The following is a 23941-nucleotide window of genomic DNA, read 5'->3' on the forward strand; positions in this document are numbered from 1 at the left end:
TAAGAGAGTGAGTACTTGATGCTAGCTGTGTGATGTTGTGTATTCAATTCAATTCTCTTCCTACCCTCCTACCGTGGCCAGGATTCGAACCCGTGCGCTTGAGAACCCCCCGGGCCCCAAATCTACCACGTTACCACTGTACCACGGAAGCAGTAATACAAGTTGTGACCTTGTGTGCTGTGCGCCTGCAGCTATTCTGTGGGGTTGGATGTGCTACCCATCGACAGAGATGCTTTGCAGAATGAGGGCCTAGTGTACTGCAGTACTGTTCTGCATGGGTAGTAAAGACAGGAGTGCTAGTGAGCCTGTGTTTTGTTGCCCCTTCCCCCTCTCAGTAGTCTGTTAAGTCCAAATGGGTGCTATGTGTGCGCACCTCACCCCGACTAGCCAAACAAGCCCGACCACGACAGCGGTGGTGGATTCCTGTTGTGTGTGCTGACCGCCTTGGGCTGCTATAGTGGTATGTACATGAAGGTGCCTGAAGGCCAAAAAGGGACATGCACAACAATATGAATCACAGAATATTTTCCATAATTTCAATATATGTAAAATGCATTAATTCTCTTGTTTTCAAAGTTAGTGTGATTTGCACGAGTACCAACACAATAATGAACACCCTCTTGCACAGAGAAACAAAGGAGAATGTCTGCTAATACCATGACGGGAAGCATCTTCTCTAGAAGACTCTCTGAGGAAAGGGGAAGAGGTAGATTGATAATCTGGCCATAACTGTCTTCTTATTGAGGTACAATCTGACACAAATTCCAAATAATCATTGCATTCTTCTGCTGACATGAATAATACTGAGCAGCACTTATCAATCTATCAGTGATCACGATAATCATGTATCCTGCACATGTGAAGAAATAACTATGATGATGAAAGACATAATGAATTCACAGCACTAGTAAGTTGTATGAATTTATACTGTGGCAGCATTTTAGTAATGGTACCTTCATTCAACTAGCACAGATATTGCTAGATCATTAACTGTGATTGCCAATGATCATCAGGTGATTTGATATTAAAATTGGAGTATCCACAGAACAATGAAGCATCAAATATTACTTAAAGATTCTTGAATAGCTTTACTATTTCCTTCATGCATTTTAGTTACTAGAACAGTTACTAGAAGTTATGTAATTATATCCTGAGACTGACAGTATTTATTACAATCATCTGTACAAAACTCTTAGTGCACCTTTTCTTTAGAATTCACTATTCAGCTTTTAAAATAACAATGTTGCATGTGGTAAGAGCTGAAAAGAATGTGTAAAGTATAACTTTGAAAAAGTGTGTTGTTTGTAGCTGCAATCATGAAGGCAAGGCAACCATCAAAGAATCTTAAAAAATCTCATGCTAATATTTATATAAAATCATAAACAAGAGTATTCTACTGTACCAATTACTAAAATGAATGAAAAGGTTATCAATAAATGGATGAAGCAAAGAACACCATTCATCCCTGAGAAGACATGAAATACTCAGATCAGTAATTTTCTTTCTTCTTGACTAGAGTTTAGCCTGTATTCCTTATAGAGATAACTTAATCTATGTATCAGGCTGACATCCCCTCCAGTGTGATAATAGGATATTATTAGTATCTTCTCAAATTGGTAAAGAGATCACAAAAATCAAGTCACTAACTTAGCGCCATCATTTTGAAAGGCTTTATATGTACATGCTTGCACACATCAGCTTTTCAACTTGCTTGGTCTCTAGCAACTTCCCTGCACAGGAAATACTAATAGATTCATAAACCTTTCTCATAATTCTGAAAATCTTATATAAATTTCCATGAATGTTGTCTGCATACCAAAACTTGTGTCTGATGCCAAACATGATTTGATCCAAGCCTTGCTCAACTCATGCCATGTATTTGTGTCTCTTGCTCCTATGGGTTAGATATACCTCTGATGTCTCCCCAACTTAATTAAATGAAATGTCAATAATCCTTATAAGACAAGGAAGAAGTAGAAGAGTGTGCAGGTACCATACTGCTGTCTCCCCTGCCCACTCATTAACCATCAGTTTTAGCTCATGGAATAATTATAATAAACATTGTCCCACTTTCTGGTAGTGAATGCAACCCTCAATACACTGTCATTCTAAGCCATGTTTTCAGTTTTAATTTGTTTTACTGAGAAATTAAGTTATCAAATATGATCTACTTATCTGTCTCTACTAAATGCACTTTAAGATATAGTATTCTAAAAACTGAAATGTGTTATTTTGTTATCTAGCAGATTCTGGATAACAGATTGTGTACTTGTACTCTTAACTCTCATCCTCTTTCACAGACAGCCACCTACCAATTACTCTCTGACATGCAATCTTGGGAGTTAAAATGCATACTCAACCTTCATAATTCTAGCAAGTATAAATGAGATGTACAAAATAAATTGTGTAGGGCTTTGATATATATTGAAATCAGTTAAATTCTGACATTTATAGTTTCACATAATATTGATGGCAAAATGGTATAATTTTTGGCAGTACAAGACTTCCATAATATCATTACAATGGGAGGAAAACTTAATTCTGCTGCTTGATGCACGGATGGCTGGATATAAGTTCTTGTTACGCGTGACTACTTGCAGCCCACTCTGGAACCTGCAAACATTTGAACTTCTTTGAAGTTATATCTAATAAATCCACTTTTTCATTTGACTGCCTCTTTAAGATAAACATTTTTCATTTGTTCCTGAAGGTGCCATGTTCTGTGCAGTGCTGCTCTAGGCTCTGTGTGTGTTCTACCAGTCTCACATCTTCCCTTGGTGCTAAGACACAAACCCTCATACCGAAGTTTCAAAGTTGTCATCAGGAGACACTTTGAGTGATGCTGGCCGATGCAACAATACAACATTGGACTCGGTGATGATGAGGTTGTCATCATCTCCACTGTGGTCATGCTCTGGCTCATCAATGGCAGAATCATGGTCACTTGGAGCCTTGGCTGTCACTGTGCCTCGTCCACTCATCTTCTCCCCATTTCTGCCACTGTAGAATTTGAAACTAAATGTGAATAGACATTTGAATCACTGTACTTTTATGTGTGTGTGTGTGTGTGTGTGTGTGTGTGTGTGTGTGTGTGTGTGTGTGTGTGTGTGTGTGTGTGTGTGTGTGTGTGTGTGTGTGTGTGTGTGTGTGTGTGTGTGTGTTCTTAAATAATCTATTGTCTTGTCTTTCCTTTTCATGTAATCCTACTATATGTGCTCATTTTCTTGCTTACATATTCTTTCACATGTTTGTGTACATATAAACATTCACTGCCAGGGATCACCAAAGGTTAATATTAAACCATAAAATATGATAATAAGGCAAGTAAGAAAACTGTTCTTCAGTTTATTGTGCTTTTGAACCTTTTCTGTTGTTCTGATTATTTACTTTATTTTGAGTATTTTTATCACATTTTCCCAAGTTATCTATTTTTCCTCCATTGCTTATTACTTCATGATCTCTAAAAATTTCTTCTCTTTGTTTCTAACTCAAACCTCACCTGCAAAGTCTGTCGAGTACCAAGTCTCAGTCTTAGATACATTCCCCTGCAACTTCCACTCTCGTTTGGAATTATCTCTTCTAACATGTTTGAGACCTTTCTTTATAATGTAATGATAAGGGTTATTTGCAAAGAATATTTCAACACTGTAGTAAATATCCCTTTAGCATTCAGTAAGTGAATGCATATCAATATCTGCCTCTGCACTACTGGCAAAAGGAGCAACTCACCAGTGCAATATACGTGACAAAAGGCTGTGGTACGGAGTGAACTGAGTTGCAGAGAATTGCATCGGGTGGAACCTGGCATGGTCATAGTGGTCACAGAGTTCATGGATGATGCGAGGCTCCACAGAGGCCAACACTCCTCCAGGACTGGTCAGGTTCATAAGAAAGGCACGCACACTCTCCCTGGCCCCACGGGGGCTCACACCCTCTAGGGAGGACAGCTCCTGTTCTGGTGATGGATGAAACAGCATAGTATTAGAACATGAAATTATAGGTCAGCAAATACATTGGAGGTACAATGTATAACAAAGATAATAAAATTTTCATGGAGAAAATATATAGCATTATGTATGAATTACAGTCACCCCCCATTATGAATTATAGTCACTCCTTGTAATCCACAGGGCTTAGGTAAGACACACTTGTGGATAAGGAAAATTAGTGTCTGCCCTTAAGAAAACTCCAGAGCCCTCAAAACCATTTAAGTAAAGAAAACTGCATGTACATCGTTACAATCATTTTATTTATCAATTGCCTAAAAAAATAAAGAAAAAGCAATGAACAGTGATAAGCTGTCCCTCACTGCCTCCCTTGTTATTTGAATTTGTGGTTGGCAGCAATCTATGTAAAGGTGAAACCATGGAAACCAAAATCATTGTCAATGAAAGATGACTGTACTGTGTTTTGCTTAATTGATAGAGTTAATGCAACACACCAAGATACTTCATGTTGTCAACTGCTTTCATCCTGAAGTAATAAGGAGGCAGATCAGAGTTTGCTTGGTTGTCAATCTCCAAGGTCAGCAGTTTTGGCTCATAGTAAATGTCTGCTACTCTGTCTAGTCGACGCTCTATTTCCCGCCGCAATGCCTGCAAAAGCAGTGACATGTCAATCATACCTTGAACTCTGTGAAATTTATCAGTAACTGCAGGAAGTGCAACCAATTTGCTTAACACTGACCACAGATGTGGATGGTGTGTGTGTGTGTGTGTGTGTGTGTGTGTGTGTGTGTGTGTGTGTGTGTGTGTGTGTGTGTGTGTGTGTGTGTGTTTTTTTTTTTTTTTTATGTAAGAAGGACACTGGCCAAGGGCAACAAAAATCAATAAAAAAAAATGCCCACTGAAATGCCAGTCCCGTAAAAGGGTCAAGGCAGTGGTCAAAAATTGGTGGATAAGTGTCTTGAAACCTCCCTCTTGAAGGAATTCAAGTCATAGGAAGGTGGAAATACAGAAGCAGGCAGGGAGTTCCAGAGTTTACCAGAGAAAGGGATGAATGATTGAGAATACTGGTTAACTCTTGCGTTAGAGAGGTGGACAGAATAGGGGTGAGAGAAAGAAGAAAGTCTTGTGCAGCGAGGCCGTGGAAGGAGGGGAGGCATGCAGTTAGCAAGATCAGAAGAGCAGTTAGCATGAAAATAGCGGTAGAAGACAGCTAGATATGCAACATTGCGGCGGTGGGAGAGAGGCTGAAGACAGTCAGTTAGAGGAGAGGAGTTGATGAGACGAAAAGCTTTTGATTCCACCCTGTCTAGAAGAGCAGTATGAGTGGAACCCCCCCAGACATGTGAAGCATACTCCATACATGGACGGATAAGGCCCTTGTACAGAGTTAACAGCTGGGGGGGTGAGAAAAACTGGCGGAGACGTCTCAGAACACCTAACTTCATAGAAGCTGTTTTAGCTAGAGATGAGATGTGAAGTTTCCAGTTCAGATTATAAGTAAAGGACAGACCGAGGATGTTCAGTGTAGAAGAGGGGGACAGTTGAGTGTCATTGAAGAAGAGGGGATAGTTGTCTGGAAGGTTGTGTCGAGTTGATAGATGGAGGAATTGAGTTTTTGAGGCATTGAACAATACCAAGTTTGCTCTGCCCCAATCAGAAATTTTAGAAAGATCAGAAGTCAGGCGTTCTGTGGCTTCCCTGCATGCTATGTTTACCTCCTGAAGGGTTGGACGTCTATGAAAAGATGTTGAAAAGTGCAGGGTGGTATCATCAGCGTAGGAGTGGATAGGACAAGAAGTTTGGTTTAGAAGATCATTAATGAATAATAAGAAGAGAGTTGGTGACAGGACAGAACCCTGAGGAACACCACTGTTAATAGATTTAGGAGAAGAACAGTGACCGTCTACCACAGCAGCAATAGAATGGTCAGAAAGGAAACTTGAGATGAAGTTACAGAGAGAAGGATAGAAACTGTAGGAGGGTAGTTTGGAAATCAAAGCTTTGTGCCAGACTCTATCAAAAGCTTTTGATATGTCCAAGGCAACAGCAAAAGTTTCACCAAAATCTCTAAAAGAGGATGACCAAGACTCAGTAAGGAAAGCCAGAAGATCACCAGTAGAGCGGCCTTGACAGAACCCATACTGGCGATCAGATAGAAGGTTGTGAAGTGATAGATGTTTAAGAATCTTCCTGTTGAGGATAGACTCAAAAACTTTAGATAGGCAGGAAATTAAAGCAATAGGACGGTAGTTTGAGGGATTAGAACGGTCACCCTTTTTAGGAACAGGTTGAATGTAGGCAAACTTCCAGCAAGAAGGAAAGGTAGATGTTGACAGACAGAGCTGAAAGAGTTTGACTAGGCAAGGTGCAAGCACGGAGGCACAGTTTCGGAGAACAATAGGAGGGACCCCATCAGGTCCATAAGCCTTCCGAGGGTTTAGGCCAGCGAGGGCATGGAAAACATCATTACGAAGAATTTTAATACGTGGCATGAAGTAGTCAGAGGGTGGAGGAGAGGGAGGAACAAGCCCAGAATCGTCCAAGATAGAGTTTTTAGCAAAGGTTTGAGCAAAGAGTTCAGCTTTAGAAATAGATGTGATAGCAGTGGTGCCATCTGGTTGAAGTAGAGGAGGGAAAGAAGAAGAAGCAAAGTTATTGGAGATATTTTTGGCTAGATGCCAGAAATCACGAGGGGAGTTTGATCTTGAAAGGTTTTGACATTTTCTGTTAATGAAGGAGTTTTTGGCTAGTTGGAGAACAGACTTGGCATGGTTCCGGCCAGAAATATAAAGTGCATGAGATTCTGGTGATGGAAGGCTTAAGTACCTTTTGTGGGCCACCTCTCTATCATGTATAGCACGAGAACAAGCTGTGTTAAACCAAGGTTTAGAAGGTTTAGGACGAGAAAAAGAGTGAGGAATGTACGCCTCCATGCCAGACACTATCACCTCTGTTATGCGCTCAGCACACAAAGACGGGTCTCTGACACGGAAGCAGTAGTCATTCCAAGGAAAATCAGCAAAATACCTCCTCAGGTCCCCCCAACTGGCAGAGGCAGTGTGTGTGTGTGTGTGTGTGTGTGTGTGTGTGTGTGTGTGTGTGTGTGTGTGTGTGTGTGTGTGTGTGTGTGTGTGTGTGTGTGTGTGCTGCTGCTGCTGCTTTTTGTCATCAATTCACAACTCACCTGTACCAATCGCTAAAATGTTTGTTGTCTGTTATGTTTAGTGCACCACTGCACTATAACCAACTTCACTGTGACAGATGGAAGCCTTCCTATAAAATAATTCCTTCACTGGTGAAGTAAAAATTTCCATAACTAATGAGCTGCTTCATTAAACATAGTTCAAGAAACAAGTAAAACATATATAATCATGGTCTTGTTACTTTGAAACAAGCTTAAAATCTACATAATGTTCTACATAATGTTCATGGCAGCTGCTGAAATAACCACTATCATTATTATGTAATATAATCAATAATGGCATCAGCTTTCTCTTCTGCTACATGCAGTGTATGTGTAAGTAATCTTCCATCTGGATCCCTTCTTGCCATCTCTCATAACATGCAGAAAATGTAAGACCTGTTCAGGTGAATAACATTTTTATTAAAGAGTAATATTCCTTGAAATATTGTTTGCAACTGAAATTCATCAATCATAATCAACTATAGATCTTAGAATAATTTTTCACTAATGCATTTTCAATATATTAAAATATGAATTTTCAAAGATTTTTATTTGTGAATGCAATTCACATCATAAATCAGAAAACATATGTAGCTCTAAAAATTTATAAACTGAACATTAGCTAGTAAAGTGAGATTCACCTCTTTGGTACCAAGTGTGCACATCTCAACAACAACAAAGACAGAAGTACTGGGATAGTGATGTACAGCACACACTGGGAAAGAAAGGCTTAACACAGCTTACCTTTTTGGCTTCAGAGCCTGGCACGTGAGGGTCTCTTCTGGAGCGCTTCTTCATGCGTCCCACCTGCCTCTTGAAGCAGGTCACAAACAGGATAAAGGCAAAGAGGATGACCCCAATGAACATCAGGGTCATGGCTCCTGCAGTCGGCATGGCTGTGGCGGTGGTGTGTGGGAGAATGATCTTCCTTGATCTACAATTCTTTGTCTCACATCACCCACTTTTTAAACCCTGTCAATTATATATATATATATATATATATATATATATATATATATATATATATATATATATATATATATATATATATATATATATATATATATATATATATATATATATATATATATATATATATATATATATATATATATATATATATATATATATATATATATATATATATTAATATAGTTGGCACCAAAAAAGATGACAAAATCCTCAGTTGGTATCAGCAACTGTGCACCATCCAACTAGTTTGATCTGGTTGCATGGAAGAGCAGAGCACTGATAATATCTGACCTGGGAACTCAAGACAGACAGTGGCCTTGGGCACACTCATACATTAACAGTTTTAGTATAGATTTAACAGTTGAGTGATGAGATGCTTTTTCGTGTGTGCATTGCCAAGTTGACCTCCAAAAGTTACTGTTACATATCTTTCCATATCACTTTCCAATGGCTACCAAACTGGCCATTACTGGTAACGAAATAGCATCTGAAGAATAAAAATATTTAAGAAATAATTAGTATTACTGGAGTTAGATAACTGTGTACTGGTGGGTCAAGAGGTTCAGCGATGGTGGTCACTCTGAATATCACTGCACATAAAGCGAGGCCTGGGTTAGGAAAGAAAGTTGCTCAGCAAACCCTGAGCATTATGAAGAGAAACAGAATGTAATTCTCACCTAATAGTAAAGGAATGAAAGAAAAGAACCCTTGTGTTCTTGGTGGTGGGGCTCTTAAATTTTTATGCCATCATGATCTTGGTAACTCATGTACCGAAAGCAGGTACTCAGCATATGCTATAACATCAGAAGAATTTTTTTTTTTAAACACAGCTCTGCTTGATTTTGCAGTGCTTTCATGCTGCAAAAATTTTAAGAAGAAAAGTTTTCACTTGTCATTTATTTTGTCTGGTTTACAAAAAATTAAGTGAAAAGAATAATTATCTACATTTTTATTAACAGCATTACTCATTGTATTGATGTGTAACTGAAAAATGCATAATTTATGATAACTGAAAGAATAATCCAGACTGAGCTACTGGTGACATCTGGCAGCTCTGAAAACTCTCCATTTCATTAGGAAGGTCTGAAGAATGGCATGAGCCTCTCTAAAAGTGGAGGGATCATCCAACTATGCCTCTAAAATGCACAGGATGCAACCAAGAAGACTCCAAATTGAAGACTTGCAGCACCAGAGAGAGAGAGAGAGAGAGAGAGAGAGAGAGAGAGAGAGAGAGAGAGAGAGAGAGAGAGAGAGAGAGAGAGAGAGAGAGAGAGAGAGAGAGAGAGAGAGAGAGAGAGAGAGAGAGAGAGAGAGAGAGAGAGAGAGAGAGAGAGAGAGAAGTCTGAGCCCAGCAACTGCAGACCCATCTCGCTGCTCTCCGTGGTGGGCAAGTTGCTGGAGCAGGTGGTGGCAGGTGTCATCTGTCATCACCTGAGTGAGCACCGCCTCCTCTCAGACAGACAATTCGGCTTCCGGCCTGGCCGCTCAACAGCGGACCTCCTCACCCTCCTCTCCCAAGGCTGGCAGGATGCCCTAGATGAAGGTCTGGATACTCTTGTGGTGGCCCTGGACATTGCTGGGGCCTTTGATAGGGTCTGGCACGCAGGGCTTGTAAAAAAGCTTTGCGCCAAGGGTATCCAGGGCAACCTCCTTGCACTGCTCGAGGACTACCTCCAGGGGAGAACCTTCCGGGTAGTCATCAATGGACAGGCATCCCAGCCGTTACCTATACAGGCCTCAGTTCCACAGGGTTCAGTGTTGGGCCCGATCCTGTGGAACATATACATCGATGACCTCCTGCGGCAAATCCCGACTCTGCTTGCATACGCCGACGACTGCAATCTCTCCCGCTCCTACTGCCACTCCGACAGTCAGCGAACCGTTAGAGAGCTAAATAGGCAGCTCAGGCTGGTGATGGAGTGGGGAGAGGCGTGGCAAGTCAGCTTCGCTCCAGAAAAGACGCAGGCCATGGTCATCTCACGGTCCCCAGCTGCCTCCCCAGCCGTCTCAGGCTGTCTGATTTTTGGAGGCCAGACACTTCCCCTCCAGGAACACGTCAAGTTGCTGGGAGTGACAGTAGACTGTGGCCTGCGCTTTGACCGCCATGTTGCTGCTGTTGCCCACCAGGTCTCCCAGCGAGTCTCTGCCCTGCGTCGGATGTCAGGAAACCTCGACTCCCGGGGCATCCTCACACTGTACAAGGCTCAGATACGGCCTTGTATGGAGTACAGTGCCTTGTCCTGGATGTCGAGTGCCCCCACCCACTTGCAGAGACTGGATGCTGTGCAACGCCGTGCCCTGCGCTTGGTGGGGATGGACGGACAGCAGCAGCAGCAGCAGCAGCAGCAGGAGGAGCAGACCGGAGTCACGTCGCTGGAGCATCGGCGGGATGTGTCGGCGCTGGTGGTCCAGCACAAGGCCCGGGTTCTGGAGGTCCCTCATCTCAGCTCACTAAGGCTCCCACCACGAGCTGTCCAGAGGGAGTCCAGGACCACCACCTCCAGTGACATGCTGGTGCAAGTGCCTCGATCTTACTCGAGGCAGCACCAGCGCTCTTACACAGCCAGAACCTCCAGACTGTGGAATGTGTTTACGGCAGCCACGAGTGATACACAGACAATGACACTCCAGCAAGTGAAAGTGGTTGCACACAGGTGGCATAAAACACAACCTCCCACACTAGTGCTGTGTTAATCAGGTCTATATATATATAGTAGGATGAGTTCACTTTTTGTATATATTTTCTTCTTTACATTTAAGTATAGGCTTTTCAAATAACAGCATAAAAAACGTGTTGTTTTAAGCCTGATGTAAATTTTTGTTTAAAAAAAGAGAGAGAGAGAGAGAGAGAGAGAGAGAGAGAGAGAGAGAGAGAGAGAGAGAGAGAGAGAGAGAGAGAGAGAGAGAGAGAGAGAGAGATAACATGTCTAATAACAATGTCATTGTCCTAAGGATCCCTCACCCAGACATGACAGTTGTACTGCACCATCAGAAATGGTAAAATTTCACTATAGAAATTTTCATGCAATGCAGCAATTTTGGAATGGATTATGGTGGTATGCCAAGTACACCATTAAATGATATCTGCTGATATTGAAGAAAACCTGAAGTACACTTCATATATTCTAGAGCCTACTGTAATGAAAAGAATGAGTACAAATGCTCATCCAATGTTAACCTGAACTCCACACCACTGAAGAGGCAGGTGATGCTGACCAGTCATCAGAAGAGTCTAGAGGAACCAGCAAGACGTCTGAAGCAAGAGGCCAAGATATACAACACCTGAAGCAGAGAAAAGATTATATTAAATCCATGATGACAAGTTCTGGATTGCAGTAATGGTGTATGCACTTGATTACCCCTTGGATTCAAGAATAATAATTGTAAATTTATTAAGTTATTATTAACATGAATATTGTATTAACACACACACACACACACACACACACACACACACACACAGAAAAATGCACTCAAACTTCAGTGAACTTCCAAAACCATAACGCAATTTCCAAAAGATATGCAAAAATTAGGCAGTGAATATCATGATCTCAAACATTTTTTGAGGCCATCGTGATTTTGATTGTCTACCGGTTATTCTGAGACCAAATTCATTGTCATAGCATATATAATAAGAAAGTTATGGTTGTCAGAAGTTCGACAAACTTTGAGCTAATTTTTTTTCACTTCTTTATTTTGGCATGAGCAGCCCTTCTAATGTGGAACACCTTATATATATATATATATATATATATATATATATATATATATATATATATATATATATATATATATATATATATATATATATATATATATATATTGTTGCAAGCAGTAATATTATGTGAAAGAAGTGAGAATAAAGAATGATGGATGAGAAGGAAGATGAGGTAGAGGAAGGAGAGAGAGAGAGAGAGAGAGAGAGAGAGAGAGAGAGAGAGAGAGAGAGAGAGAGAGAGAGAGAGAGAGAGAGAGAGAGAGAGAGAGAGAGAGAGAGAGAGAGAGAGAGAATCAGACATATAATTGTAGGTGGCCACTCCCCCTATGAGATTACTGTAAGATTTCCTGCGTGCAGACTCTTTCCCCAATTACTGTATTTGATGGCTCATAAGATGCACCTTTTCTAAAAAAAAAAAAAAAAAAAAAAAAAAAAAAAAAAAAAAAAAAAAAAAAAAAACTCAGGAAATCAGCCTGCCTCCTATGAAGCCAAGGTTCAGCATTGAGGCAGTGGTTGGTGGTAAGTCTATGGTAACAGAGGCTCTAAAATCAAAGCCCAGACACCTTTGCACATGTAAACCAAGTGATGACACCACAAAACAACTTTCTTTCTTTCAAGGTAACAATATATAATAGGTCATACTTACCAATAATTCACATAGAATGACACCAGTCAGAAAGAATTTGCCTAAGTGACCATGCACCACGCATTTCATGTACCAAAACAAACATGCGGTCGGTTATGCGCCGAACCCGGTGACATGGGCAAGCTTCACTGCATTCTTTACGCCATATGGCAGGTACATGTTTACATCTCACAACAGGATTGGTACATAAGCTACAAGCAAGTATTAAAGTTTCTAAATGCAAAATATTGGGATCTAATAATGATCTAAGTGCATGTGAGAGTCTTCAAATGTCAGGTGAAATTCTTCACTTCGTATTCAGAGCTTAAATCCACTCACTTATCTTTTTTTTTTCACTTCAATGTCTGCCAAAACTGGGTGTGTCTTATAGGCCCATGCATCTTATGAGCCATCAAATATGGTAATTTACCCTAGTTCTAATTGTTCTTTTAGTTTGAGCTCCACCTAGTTTATAGTAGAAGAGTTGCTCTTAATGATTAAGTAATCAGTATTCACCCAGCCAACATAGCTTCTTCACCAGAATTTTCTGAAGTAAAGCATTTTGTTCATGTTAGCCCACTCTGAGAGAGATATGGCAGGTGGGGCTGGCATATGTATGTATGTATGTATGTATGTATGTATGTACATCACTCCACCCCCTAACTCTCTTGTACCATCCCTGTAGTAACAGAGTAGGAGAACATTTGCTTGTGCATTGTCCACAGTACACACTTAATATCAAGGGCATGACTCCTCAGCTGAACATGGGTGCCAGGAGGGTGCAGGAGGGTAATTCTCTCACTGTAAGTGAGAGAATTACCCTCCTGCTCATTTGTGGGCACTAGTCTGTACTGGTGTCACTGTGTCTGTGCACTTGTTTTGAGTTAAATGCTACTGTGGCTGAGGCTGCTTGGGTATGGAAGATCTAAGTAAATAGCTGTGTAGTGAACTTCACTCTCTCCTCTGGCCCTGAAAAGGCCTGCCATCCAGGAGGCTGTAAACAACACTACTTGACTAGAGGTTATAACACACCACTGAACAGTGGGAAGGATTCATTACTGGGGGGTGGGGGGTAGTCCAGTGGGGTTTTATACCTCGACCCAATGTGTGTCGTTGCTCATTGTAATTGTTTTCCTTAGACATGGCTGGTGATTCTTGCCCAGTGGGTGGAGTTGTTTGTAGTTGTATTATTTCCTTGTCTGTGGGTAAAACAGATTGGTGACCTAATTTGTGTGACATGTCATTATGAATGGCTGTGAAAAGGTGCAGGAGTTATAAGGGGCCCTGTACACCTGTATTTGAGCCCCGCACTGAGTTCAAGTGGGAGGTGGCCCAGGGAAGCTAGTCCAGTTGTGGCAGCTATGTGAAGGTGCTGGAAATTGTGGTTGTAATATATATATATATATATATATATATATATATATATATATATATATATATATATATATATATATATATATATATATATATATCTATCTATCTATCTATCTATCTATCTATCTATCTATCTATATATATATATATATATATATATATATATATATATATATATATATATATATATATATATATATATATATATATATATATATATATATATATATATATATATATATATATATATATATATATATATATACATATATTATTATTATTATTATTATTACAGCCCTCGTACCCGCCTCACCAACCACTAATCTCTCCAACTAACCATCGGCTTCGAATACCGTCTTGACCACACCATGGTGGTACCATAAAGACGAAACTTTGGAAACACATCTTGACTTGCGTCTCGATTGAGCTAACCAAGCTAATGACTGACTTCCACCTCCACACCTCATCAGTCTCACTCGCTTCTCACAGTTGGAACCATCCTCCCTCCTGCTGCCTGGATTCTGTTACATCGGCGTAAGTTATAAGAAGACATGATGAACACGAACACTCACACAAGTACACTCACACTCTTCATTGCATACATGTCTGAGCTACCTATATTTGTGTTGTATTTTGGGTATATATTTGTTTTCCCTTATTGCTTATTATTTGGTATCTGTTACAGTCACTTTGTTGCTTAGTAACTTGTATATGTTTCGTCATCTTTGGTTTCCTTCATTGCTTAATAGCTTGTATATGTTATGTTAAGTGTACACACTTACTTGAACCCAAACGGAATCACTGTCTCCTGGATAAGTTGCATGCACTATGCCCGCTCCAGGTGTTGGATATTTAAGTTAATAATGATTGTAAGTTTTATTTCATACTCGTTTCACTACCTTATGCTACAAGAAAGGGTAGAACACACCCCCAGTCAAACAACTTCTACCCATGTTTGTAACAATATATATATATATATATATATATATATATATATATATATATATATATATATATATATATATATATATATATATATATATATATATATATATATTTTTTTTTTTTTTTATGTAAGAAGGACACTGGCCAAGGGCAACAAAAATCAATAAAAAAAAATGCCCACTGAAATGCCAGTCCCGTAAAAGGGTCAAGGCAGTGGTCAAAAATTGGTGGATAAGTGTCTTGAAACCTTCCTCTTGAAGGAATTCAAGTCATAGGAAGGTGGAAATACAGAAGCAGGCAGGGAGTTCCAGAATTTACCAGAGAAAGGGATGAATGATTGAGAATACTGGTTAACTCTTGCGTTAGAGAGGTGGACAGAATAGGGGTGAGAGAAAAAAGAAAGTCTTGTGCAGCGAGGCCACGGAAGGAGGGGAGGCATGCAGTTAGCAAGATCAGAAGAGCAGTTAGCATGAAAATAGCGGTAGAAGACAGCTAGATATGCAACATTGCGGCGGTGAGAGAGAGGCTGAAGACAGTCAGTTAGAGGAGAGGAGTTGATGAGACGAAAAGCTTTTGATTCCACCCTGTCTAGAAGAGCAGTATGAGTGGAACACCCCCAGACATGTGAAGCATACTCCATACATGGATGGATAAGGCCCTTGTACAGAGTTAGCAGCTGGGGGGGTGAGAAAAACTGGCGGAGACGTCTCAGAACACCTAACTTCATAGAAGCTGTTTTAGCTAGAGATGAGATGTGAAGTTTCCAGTTCAGATTATAAGTAAAGGACAGACCGAGGATGTTCAGTGTAGAAGAGGGGGACAGTTGAGTGTCATTGAAGAAGAGGGGATAGTTGTCTGGAAGGTTGTGTCGAGTTGATAGATGGAGGAATTGAGTTTTTGAGGCATTGAACAATACCAAGTTTGCTCTGCCCCAATCAGAAATTTTAGAAAGATCAGAAGTCAGGCGTTCTGTGGCTTCCCTGCGTGATATGTTTACCTCCTGAAGGGTTGGATGTCTATGAAAAGACGTGGAAAAGTGCAGGGTGGTATCATCAGCGTAGGAGTGGATAGGACAAGAAGTTTGGTTTAGGAGATCATTAATGAATAATAAGAAGAGAGTTGGTGACAGGAAAGAACCCTGAGGAACACCACTGTTAATAGATTTAGGAGAAGAACAGTGACCGTCTACCACGGCAGCAATAGAACGGTCAGAAAGGAAACTTGAGATGAAGTTACAGAGAGAAGGATAGAAACTGTAGGAGGGTAGTTTGGAAATCAAAGCTTTGTGCCAGACTCTATCAAAAGCTTTTGATATGTCCAAGGCAACAGCAAAAGTTTCACTAAAATCTCTAAAAGAGGATGACCAAGACTCAGTAAGGAAAGGAATCGTCCAAGATAGAGTTTTTAGCAAAGGTTTGAGCAAAGAGTTCAGCTTTAGAAATAGATGTGATAGCAGTGGTGCCATCTGGTTGAAGTAGAGGAGGGAAAGAAGAAGAAGCAAAGTTATTGGAGATATTTTTGGCTAGATGCCAGAAATCACGAGGGGAGTTAGATCTTGAAAGGTTTTGACATTTTCTGTTAATGAAGGAGTTTTTGGCTAGTTGGAGAACAGACTTGGCATGGTTCCGGGCAGAAATATAAAGTGCATAAGATTCTGGTGATGGAAGGCTTAAGTACCTTTTGTGGGCCACCTCTCTATCATGTATAGCACGAGAACAAGCTGTGTTAAACCAAGGTTTAGAAGGTTTAGGACGAGAAAAAGAGTGAGGAATGTACGCCTCCATGCCAGACACTATCACCTCTGTTATGCGCTCAGCACACAAAGACGGGTCTCTGACACGGAAGCAGTAGTCATTCCAAGGAAAATCAGCAAAATACCTACTCAGGTCCCCCCAACTGGCAGAGGCAAAACGCCAGAGGCACCTTCGCTTAGGGGGATCCGGAGGAGGGATTGGAGTGATAGGACAAGATAAAGATATGAGATTGTGATCGGAGGAGCCCAATGGAGAAGAAAGGGTGACAGCATAAGCAGAAGGATTATAGGTCAGGAAAAGGTCAAGAATGTTGGGCGTATCTCCAAGACGGTCAGGAATGCGAGTAGGGTGTTGCACCAATTGCTCTAGGTCATGGAGGATAGCAAAGTTGTAGGCTAGTTCACCAGGATGGTCAGTGAAGGGAGAGGAAAGCCAAAGCTGGTGGTGAATATTGAAATCTCCAAGAATGGAGATCTCTGTAAAAGGGAAGAGGGTCAGAATGTGCTCCACTTTGGAAGTTAAGTAGTCAAAGAATTTCTTATAATCAGAGGAGTTAGGAGAGAGGTTTACAGCACAGATAAATTCAGTATGAGAGTGACTCTGTAGTCGTAGACAGATGGTGGAAAACTCGGAAGATTCAAGAGCGTGGGCACGAGAGCAGGTTAAGTCATTGCGCACATAAACGCAGCATCCAGCTTTGGATCGAAAATGAGGATAGAGAAAGTAGGAGGAAACAGAAAAGGGGCTACTGTCAGTTGCCTCAGACACCTGAGTTTCAGTGAGGAAAAGAAGATGAGGTTTAGAAGAGGAGAGGTGGTGTTTTACAGATTGAAAATTAGATCTTAGACTGCGAATGTTGCAGAAGTTAATGAAGAAAAAGTTGAGGGGGGTGTCAAGATACTTAGGGTCGTCGACAGAAAGGCAGTCCGACCTGGGGACATTTATGGTCCCCTCCCCAGATGGGGACTCCGAGGCTGGTGTAGGAGTCGCCATGATGATTTTAAAATTTTTGAGTGAAGGGTGTGTGTGTTATTAGGTGCTTGTAGTTTTGTGTGGAGGAAGAGAGTTGTCTTTAGAGGGCAGGCTGTGACTGCCCCCTTGTGTTGTGAGACACAAAGGGAAACATTCAATGAGGTCACAGCTGGGTTTAATGATAAGTTCACAGCACCCCCTGAACAGTGCTTTAGACCTCACTGGGAGTAATTATCGTTTTGGCAGGTGTCTACTGCCTCCTCATATATATATATATATATATATATATATATATATATATATATATATATATATATATATATATATATATATATATATATATATATATATGGTGTAAAACAAGTTTCTGTGAATATTGCTATAGTTGAAAGTACAGGTTATTATAAGTGAAAAATGTTTTATGCTAATATGCATTCTGAGGCTTTGTTTAGCAATGGTGCAAAATTGAAGTGTGGCTGGGCAACAATGGCTCTGGCCAGGTATCCATGGAGGGATATGTTGGTGTGGAATGTCTGATGGTAAAATTGTGAATTATTCAGTCATCATTTCTACAAGTTTTGGAGCATTACAGTCTTCTTCTTCTTCTTCATACGACCTTAATCTCACTGTATTGCAGGGTTAGCCGCTCGAGTTATCCTTCTCCATCTGTTTCTATCCATTGCATCATCTTGTACTCCCAGCTTGTTCATATCACTCCTTATTACATCTCTCCATCTTATTCTCTGTCTCCAAACCCTCCTTCTCCCCCTAACCTCCATCATCATTGCTTTCCTCACTGGTTCATCCTCTTCTCTCCTTATCACGTGTCCAAAATATCTTAGTTGTGCTTCTCTTGCCTTCTCCTTGATATTACATATTCCACACATTCTTCTTATATCTTCACTTTGTCTCCTTTCTGACAGTGAAATGCCAGCCATCCATCTCACCATCCTCATCTCCGTTCTCTCCAGAATGCCTTTCTCTTTCTTCCTTAAAGACCATGTCTTTGCACCATACAGAAGTACTGGTCTCAACACACTTCCGTATATCTTCATTCTCAGCTTCAATGGTATTTTCTTATCTAAGGTTACTCCACTCACTTCCCTCCATTTTCCCATCCAGCTTGTACTCTTTGTCTAACTGCTTTTTCTGTTCCTCCTTCTGCAATTACTGATCATAGGTATTTGAACTCTCTTGTCTGCTTCAATCTTATGCCATCCTCTGATGTTACATTTATTTCCTCACAACCTTCTCTGTTGCTTACCATTACCTCTGTCTTTTGTGTGCTCACTTTCATTCCCTTTCTCTCCAGGTTGCCTTTCCATAACAAATATCTCTCCTGTAACTCTTCCTCCGTGTCCGCAATGATGACTAGGTCGTCGGTGAACAGCAACTCCCACAAGTCCTCATTGTTTCTCACATCCATCATTATTGTGTCCAACACTATGAGAAAGAGAAAAGGACTCAAAGCTGATCCCTGATGGAGTCCTACTTCAACTGGGAAGGATTCCATTTCCCCATACCTTGTCTGCACTGTTGTTTTTGCTCCCTCATACATCATTTTCACTAGTTTTATCATCTTTTCTGGCACTCCTCTCTTTCTCAAACTCCAGTACAATACTTTCCTAGGCACCCTGTTATACACCTTCTGTAAGTCCACAAAACACCAGTGCACCATTCTGTTTCCTTCTACGTATTTTTCCTGTATCTGTTGCACAATAAATGTTTCATCTACAGTGCTAAATCCCCTCATAAATCCAAATTGGTGGTTGTGTATTTTGACCATCTCTCTCAGTCTCCCTTCTATCACTCTCTCTAGTATTTTCAGACTATGCTCCAACAGCTTAATACCTCTGTAGTTTTCACAACTTAATATATCTCCTTTCTGCTTATACAAATTAACCATTCTACATTCCTTCCAGTCTTCAGGCATTTTCTCCGTGCTCCAAATTTTTTCTAACAATGAGTATGTCCACTCCACTCCAAACTCTCCCAGTGCTTTAATCATTTCTATTGTTACTTCAGATTTTCCTCCTGCCTTGTTAGCCTTTCCCTTCTTTATGGCTTTATCCACTTCCCTTCTACTTATGTTGGGTATTGGCCCTTCCACTGGTAATGTTTCACTCAGTTCTTCATATTCATATGCCATGTTTAACAGGTTTGAGAAATATTCCTGCTATCTTTTTATGTCCTCTTCCATCATAAGAATGTCTCCATTTTGGTCCTTTACTATTGCTACTTCACCAACATCTTTCCTCATATCATTTCTTACCTTCGCTACTCTGTATATAATCTTCTCTCCATCTGGTGTATCCAGCCTCTCATACCAATCTCTGTATGTATTACTCTTTGCTCTGGCTACTGTTCTTTTTGCCTGCTTCTTGGCTTGTCTGTAATTTTCTTTGGTGGTGTCATTCTTGATGTCTTTCATTTGTTTTAGTGCTAATTTCTTATCCTTTATTGCAGCTTGAACCTTGTCATTCCACCACCATGTATCTTTCTCTTCTTTTGGTTTCCCACTCGTCTTACCACAAATCTCTGTTGCTTTTGTTACTAATATATCTTTCATATCTTCCCACCTCCTCTGCTGTTTCTGGTAAGCTGCCAGTTCTGTCTTTCCCTGAACATTTCTTCAACTTTGTTTCTAAACTCATTCTTCTTTTCACTTTTCAGCTCCCAGACTTTAATCTTCTTCTTTCTTTCTTCTTTCCTTCTCTTCCTTCAACTTTTCATCCTAAAATCTGCTACTAATAATCTATGTTGCGTCACCACTGGTTCTCCAGGTATAACTTTGCAATCCATTACAAGTCGTTTGTCTTCTCTTCTTACCAGGATGTAGTCAATCTGTGTCTCATTCTGACCGCTTTTATATGTAATTAGATGGCTTTGTCTCTTCTTGAACCAAGTATTCAATATTGTAATTTCTGCTGCTTCTGCCATTTCCAGTATTCGCTCACCTTCTACATTTTGTCTTCCGAAACCCATTCCACCATGGACTCCTTCATACCCATTACCACTTTCTCCTACATGTGCATTCTTGTCTCCAGCTATTACTATTAATTCTGTTCATGCTATACTTTCTATATACTCTTCAAGTTTTTCTCTAAATTCCTCTTTCTCCTCCTCTCTGCAACCCTGCTGAGGTGCATGTGTAGATACAATATGCCATATTTTTCCATCTCTGATTAGTTTCATTCCCATTAACCTGTCATTAACTCTTTTAACTTCAGTAACCTGTTCCTGTACATCTGGACGAAGAATAATGCCCACTCCATTTTTCTTTGTACTTTCTCCAGCATAATACACTTTGTATCCTTCTCCTATTTTTCTAGCACTGTTTCCTTTCCATTTAGTTTTTTTGGATGCACAAGATTTTGATATTCCTTCTCTACATTACATCCACTAGCTCTCTTCCTTTGCCTGTAAGACTTCCTATGTTCCAGTTGCCTATTCTAATTATATATATATATATATATATATATATATATATATATATATATATATATATATATATATATATATATATATATATATATATATATATATATATATATATATAATGGAGCATTACAGTATCCTGTAATGAAATGAGTGGTATTAATGAACAAGTGATTTACCAATAAACATTACAATGATAGTCTGGCTGTAATTAATGACAAATGCAATGATAGGCTAAGTGGCACCACACCTGCTCTGGTGGGGAGGGGGAAGGAGTAAGGCTAGTGGCAAATCAGCTAATTGTTAGGCAGTCACTTGCAGTTTCACACAAAGACAGTACATTTAGATTTCACTGTATGATTTTGAGATAAATAAACTGTTGACAATGCCACACACTTACAGTAATGTGGAGTAGCCTATAAGGACATGGTGTTTGTCTAACATGGATACCCACCCAGCCTGGCCATAATGTCACCCAGCCACACTTGAATTTAATACCATGGCTAAGCAATGCCTCAAAATGTGTATGTGCATAGAACATTTTCCACTTAGAATAATCTGCACTTTCACCTCTAGCAATATCTGCAGAAACTCCTGTTATATATATATATATATATATATATATATATATATATATATATATATATATATATATATATATATATATATATATATATATATATATATATATCAAGATCAGCCTGGATTTGAGCCACAGCACCACCAATTCTACCATTGCAGCATTTCTGAAATATTTATTATGATTTTCAAAAGAGAGAAAAGAGAAAGTAATTTACCTGGTTATTACCTGGTTGGGCTTCCAAAGAGGGAACACTACAATGGCTAGCATACCAGCCCAAAGGCTGTAAAGTATGCTAGGTGCCCATAAACAATAACAAATGTGAGCAATAAAAAAAACTGATGACCACAACTACATGCAACCACTTGACACAATAATAAGTTGCAAAATTGGTGCAAAGCTTTACCAAAGAAATCACGCAGATTCTTTTTGAAATAATTCAGAGAGGCAGCCTAAAGAAAAATACTGCCTAGTTACATCTGAGGGTATCAGATAGAGCACAAGTACCTTAATCTGACTCACAACTTCATTTATAGCTCTCTGCCATTCTGCTTGCATTGCTGCCGCTGTCATGAAAAGATTAGCACAGCAAAGACTGTCTCAGCGCACATACACAGTAGTGGATCTTTCCTGTTGCAAAGGTAGAAAAACACAACCCTCAACATCTCAATAAAATTGTCCCAGTGGAAGGCCTGTTAGGCTAATCTACTTAAGTTTAATTTAGTTTAGCCTTGGTTAGTTTGGGTTAGTTTTATGTTAGTCAAAATTAAGTTAGTTTAGTTTAGGTTATGTTAGTGTAGGTTAGACTAAGTTAGTTTAGGTTAGGTTATGATAGTTTAGGTTAGATTATGTTAGTTTAGGTAAGGTTATCTTAGTTTAAGTTAGGTTTGTTGGGTTAGGTTAGCTTGGTTAGGTTAGGCTACTGTAGTATGACTAGAATATCTATAATTTTTGTTTGACAGAATGACGAAATGGATGAAGTTAATATTGTACCTACGTATAAAGCTGTGTGTGTGTGTGTGTGTGTGTGTGTGTGTGTGTGTGTATATATATATATATATATATATATATATATATATATATATATATATATATATATATATATATATATATATATATATATATATATATATATATATCCTATTGCATTCCTCTGTAGTATATGAACAATTGGGGACTGGGTCAGTTTTATCACTGGGACAATTTTCTCGCCTGCGCCGATTTTTTCACAACACCGCCCACTGCTACCCCTTTCAATAGCAGCCCTCAACGTGGAAATTTCCGAAGCCACAGCACGACCTTTATTCCCTGTAACGTTAAACAAAGACTGCTTCTCTTTGAATTAATTCTTTACTTGTTTCATTTTCCATCCCTTTCACTTCTTTGGGGGCAGCTGTCGTATGGATGGTGGCATTTTCTAGTTATTCTATATTCCTTTTTCTCACTACTGTCGCAGGGCAGAGTGGCTGTACATTACTCACTTGACTACTGGAAGTCTCCTGTGAACATGTACCTAATATAAACCAGTTAGTGTGCCTATGATGGGAACACTTAAAGGAGCCAGGTTTGCGGTGACAGACTTCAGGGAATCAGTTGTGATGTAAACAAGAGCCAAGTGAGGGCGAGTCTAAAGTACAAGGGGTGAGGGATAAAGGCCCATAATGGTTCGTAATGGTAGTTTTACGGATAGTTTTACGGTGGTATCCGTTGATTTGTAAGTGTAGCAGTAGGTTTCAGTAATCGTAAAGGAATAAAGTTGAAATGATTCTATAATAATGTTACAATCACCGCTAGCTGTTCATCTCTTGCATTGTTTCTTGAATGCATTCTTACCTGATATTCTTTCCTGGTGGGTTTTCCAGTCCCAGTAATCAATAACCAAAGGCAAAGATTTCATAAGCCACATTCTGCTGATGCTCCAGCTGCTCTGTAGGTGAAATATGTGAGTGAGTGGAACAATATTCCATGGATCTAATACATAAAAAAAAAAAAAAAAAATGCTTACAAAAGGCAGTTGTTGTACTGGTTAGGCTAAGTACTAGTATAATATCTCTCATTTCCATATAAAAAGTATAGTACTATATATAATTTTTGACTACTGCTTTGACCCTTTTATGGGACTGGCATTTAAGTGGGCATATTTTTTTTTTTTATTGGATTTTTGTTGCCCTTGGCCAGTGCCCTTCCTACATAAAAAAAAAAGAAAAAAAAAGAAAAAAAAAAAAAAAAAAAAAAAAAAATATATATATATATATATATATATATATATATATATATATATATATATATATATATATATATATATATATATATATATATATATATATATATATTTTTTTTTTTTTCTTTCTTTTTTTTCTTTTTTTTTTTTTATGTAGGAAGGGCACTGGCCAAGGGCAACAAAAATCCAATAAAAAAAAAAAAATATGCCC

General features: G+C 39.4%; 1 protein-coding gene across 8 annotated transcripts; it reads right to left on the minus strand.

Moving 5' to 3' along the window:
* Positions 1 to 2402: 2402 nt before the first annotated feature.
* On the minus strand, positions 2403 to 23151 carry LOC135099730 (uncharacterized). 8 transcript variants are annotated; one of them, XM_064002222.1, is made up of 7 exons: positions 23023 to 23151; positions 11282 to 11385; positions 7876 to 8027; positions 4442 to 4595; positions 3730 to 3955; positions 2802 to 3000; positions 2403 to 2613 (listed from the first exon to the last, which is right to left on the minus strand). In XM_064002222.1, the coding sequence occupies exons 3-7, from the start codon at positions 8023 to 8025 to the stop codon at positions 2581 to 2583; spliced, it is 762 nt and encodes a 253-aa protein (XP_063858292.1). In that variant the 5' UTR covers positions 8026 to 8027; positions 11282 to 11385; positions 23023 to 23151; the 3' UTR covers positions 2403 to 2580. The 8 variants fall into 8 exon arrangements, with proteins under 8 accessions (XP_063858292.1, XP_063858289.1, XP_063858285.1 ...); XM_064002219.1 differs by having other exon boundaries at positions 7876 to 8103; positions 11320 to 11385; positions 23023 to 23150; XM_064002215.1 differs by having other exon boundaries at positions 7876 to 8103; positions 23023 to 23150.
* Positions 23152 to 23941: the final 790 nt, after the last annotated feature.

Source organism: Scylla paramamosain, chromosome 4 (genome assembly GCF_035594125.1).
Source record: "Scylla paramamosain isolate STU-SP2022 chromosome 4, ASM3559412v1, whole genome shotgun sequence".
Taxonomy (NCBI): Eukaryota; Metazoa; Arthropoda; class Malacostraca; order Decapoda; family Portunidae; genus Scylla; species Scylla paramamosain.

Excerpts from the sequence above, each read along its gene's own strand:
- LOC135099730 (XM_064002222.1), bottom strand. The coding sequence starts at position 8,025 with ATGCCGACTGCAGGAGCCATGACCCTGATGTTCATTGGGGTCATCCTC. Across the intron at positions 4,596-7,875 it reads CAGGCTCTGAAGCCAAAAAG|GCATTGCGGCGGGAAATAGA; the intron begins GTAAGCTGTGTT and ends CTGCTTTTGCAG. Across the intron at positions 2,614-2,801 it reads ATGACAACTTTGAAACTTCG|GTTCCAGAGTGGGCTGCAAG; the intron begins GTATGAGGGTTT and ends AAATGTTTGCAG.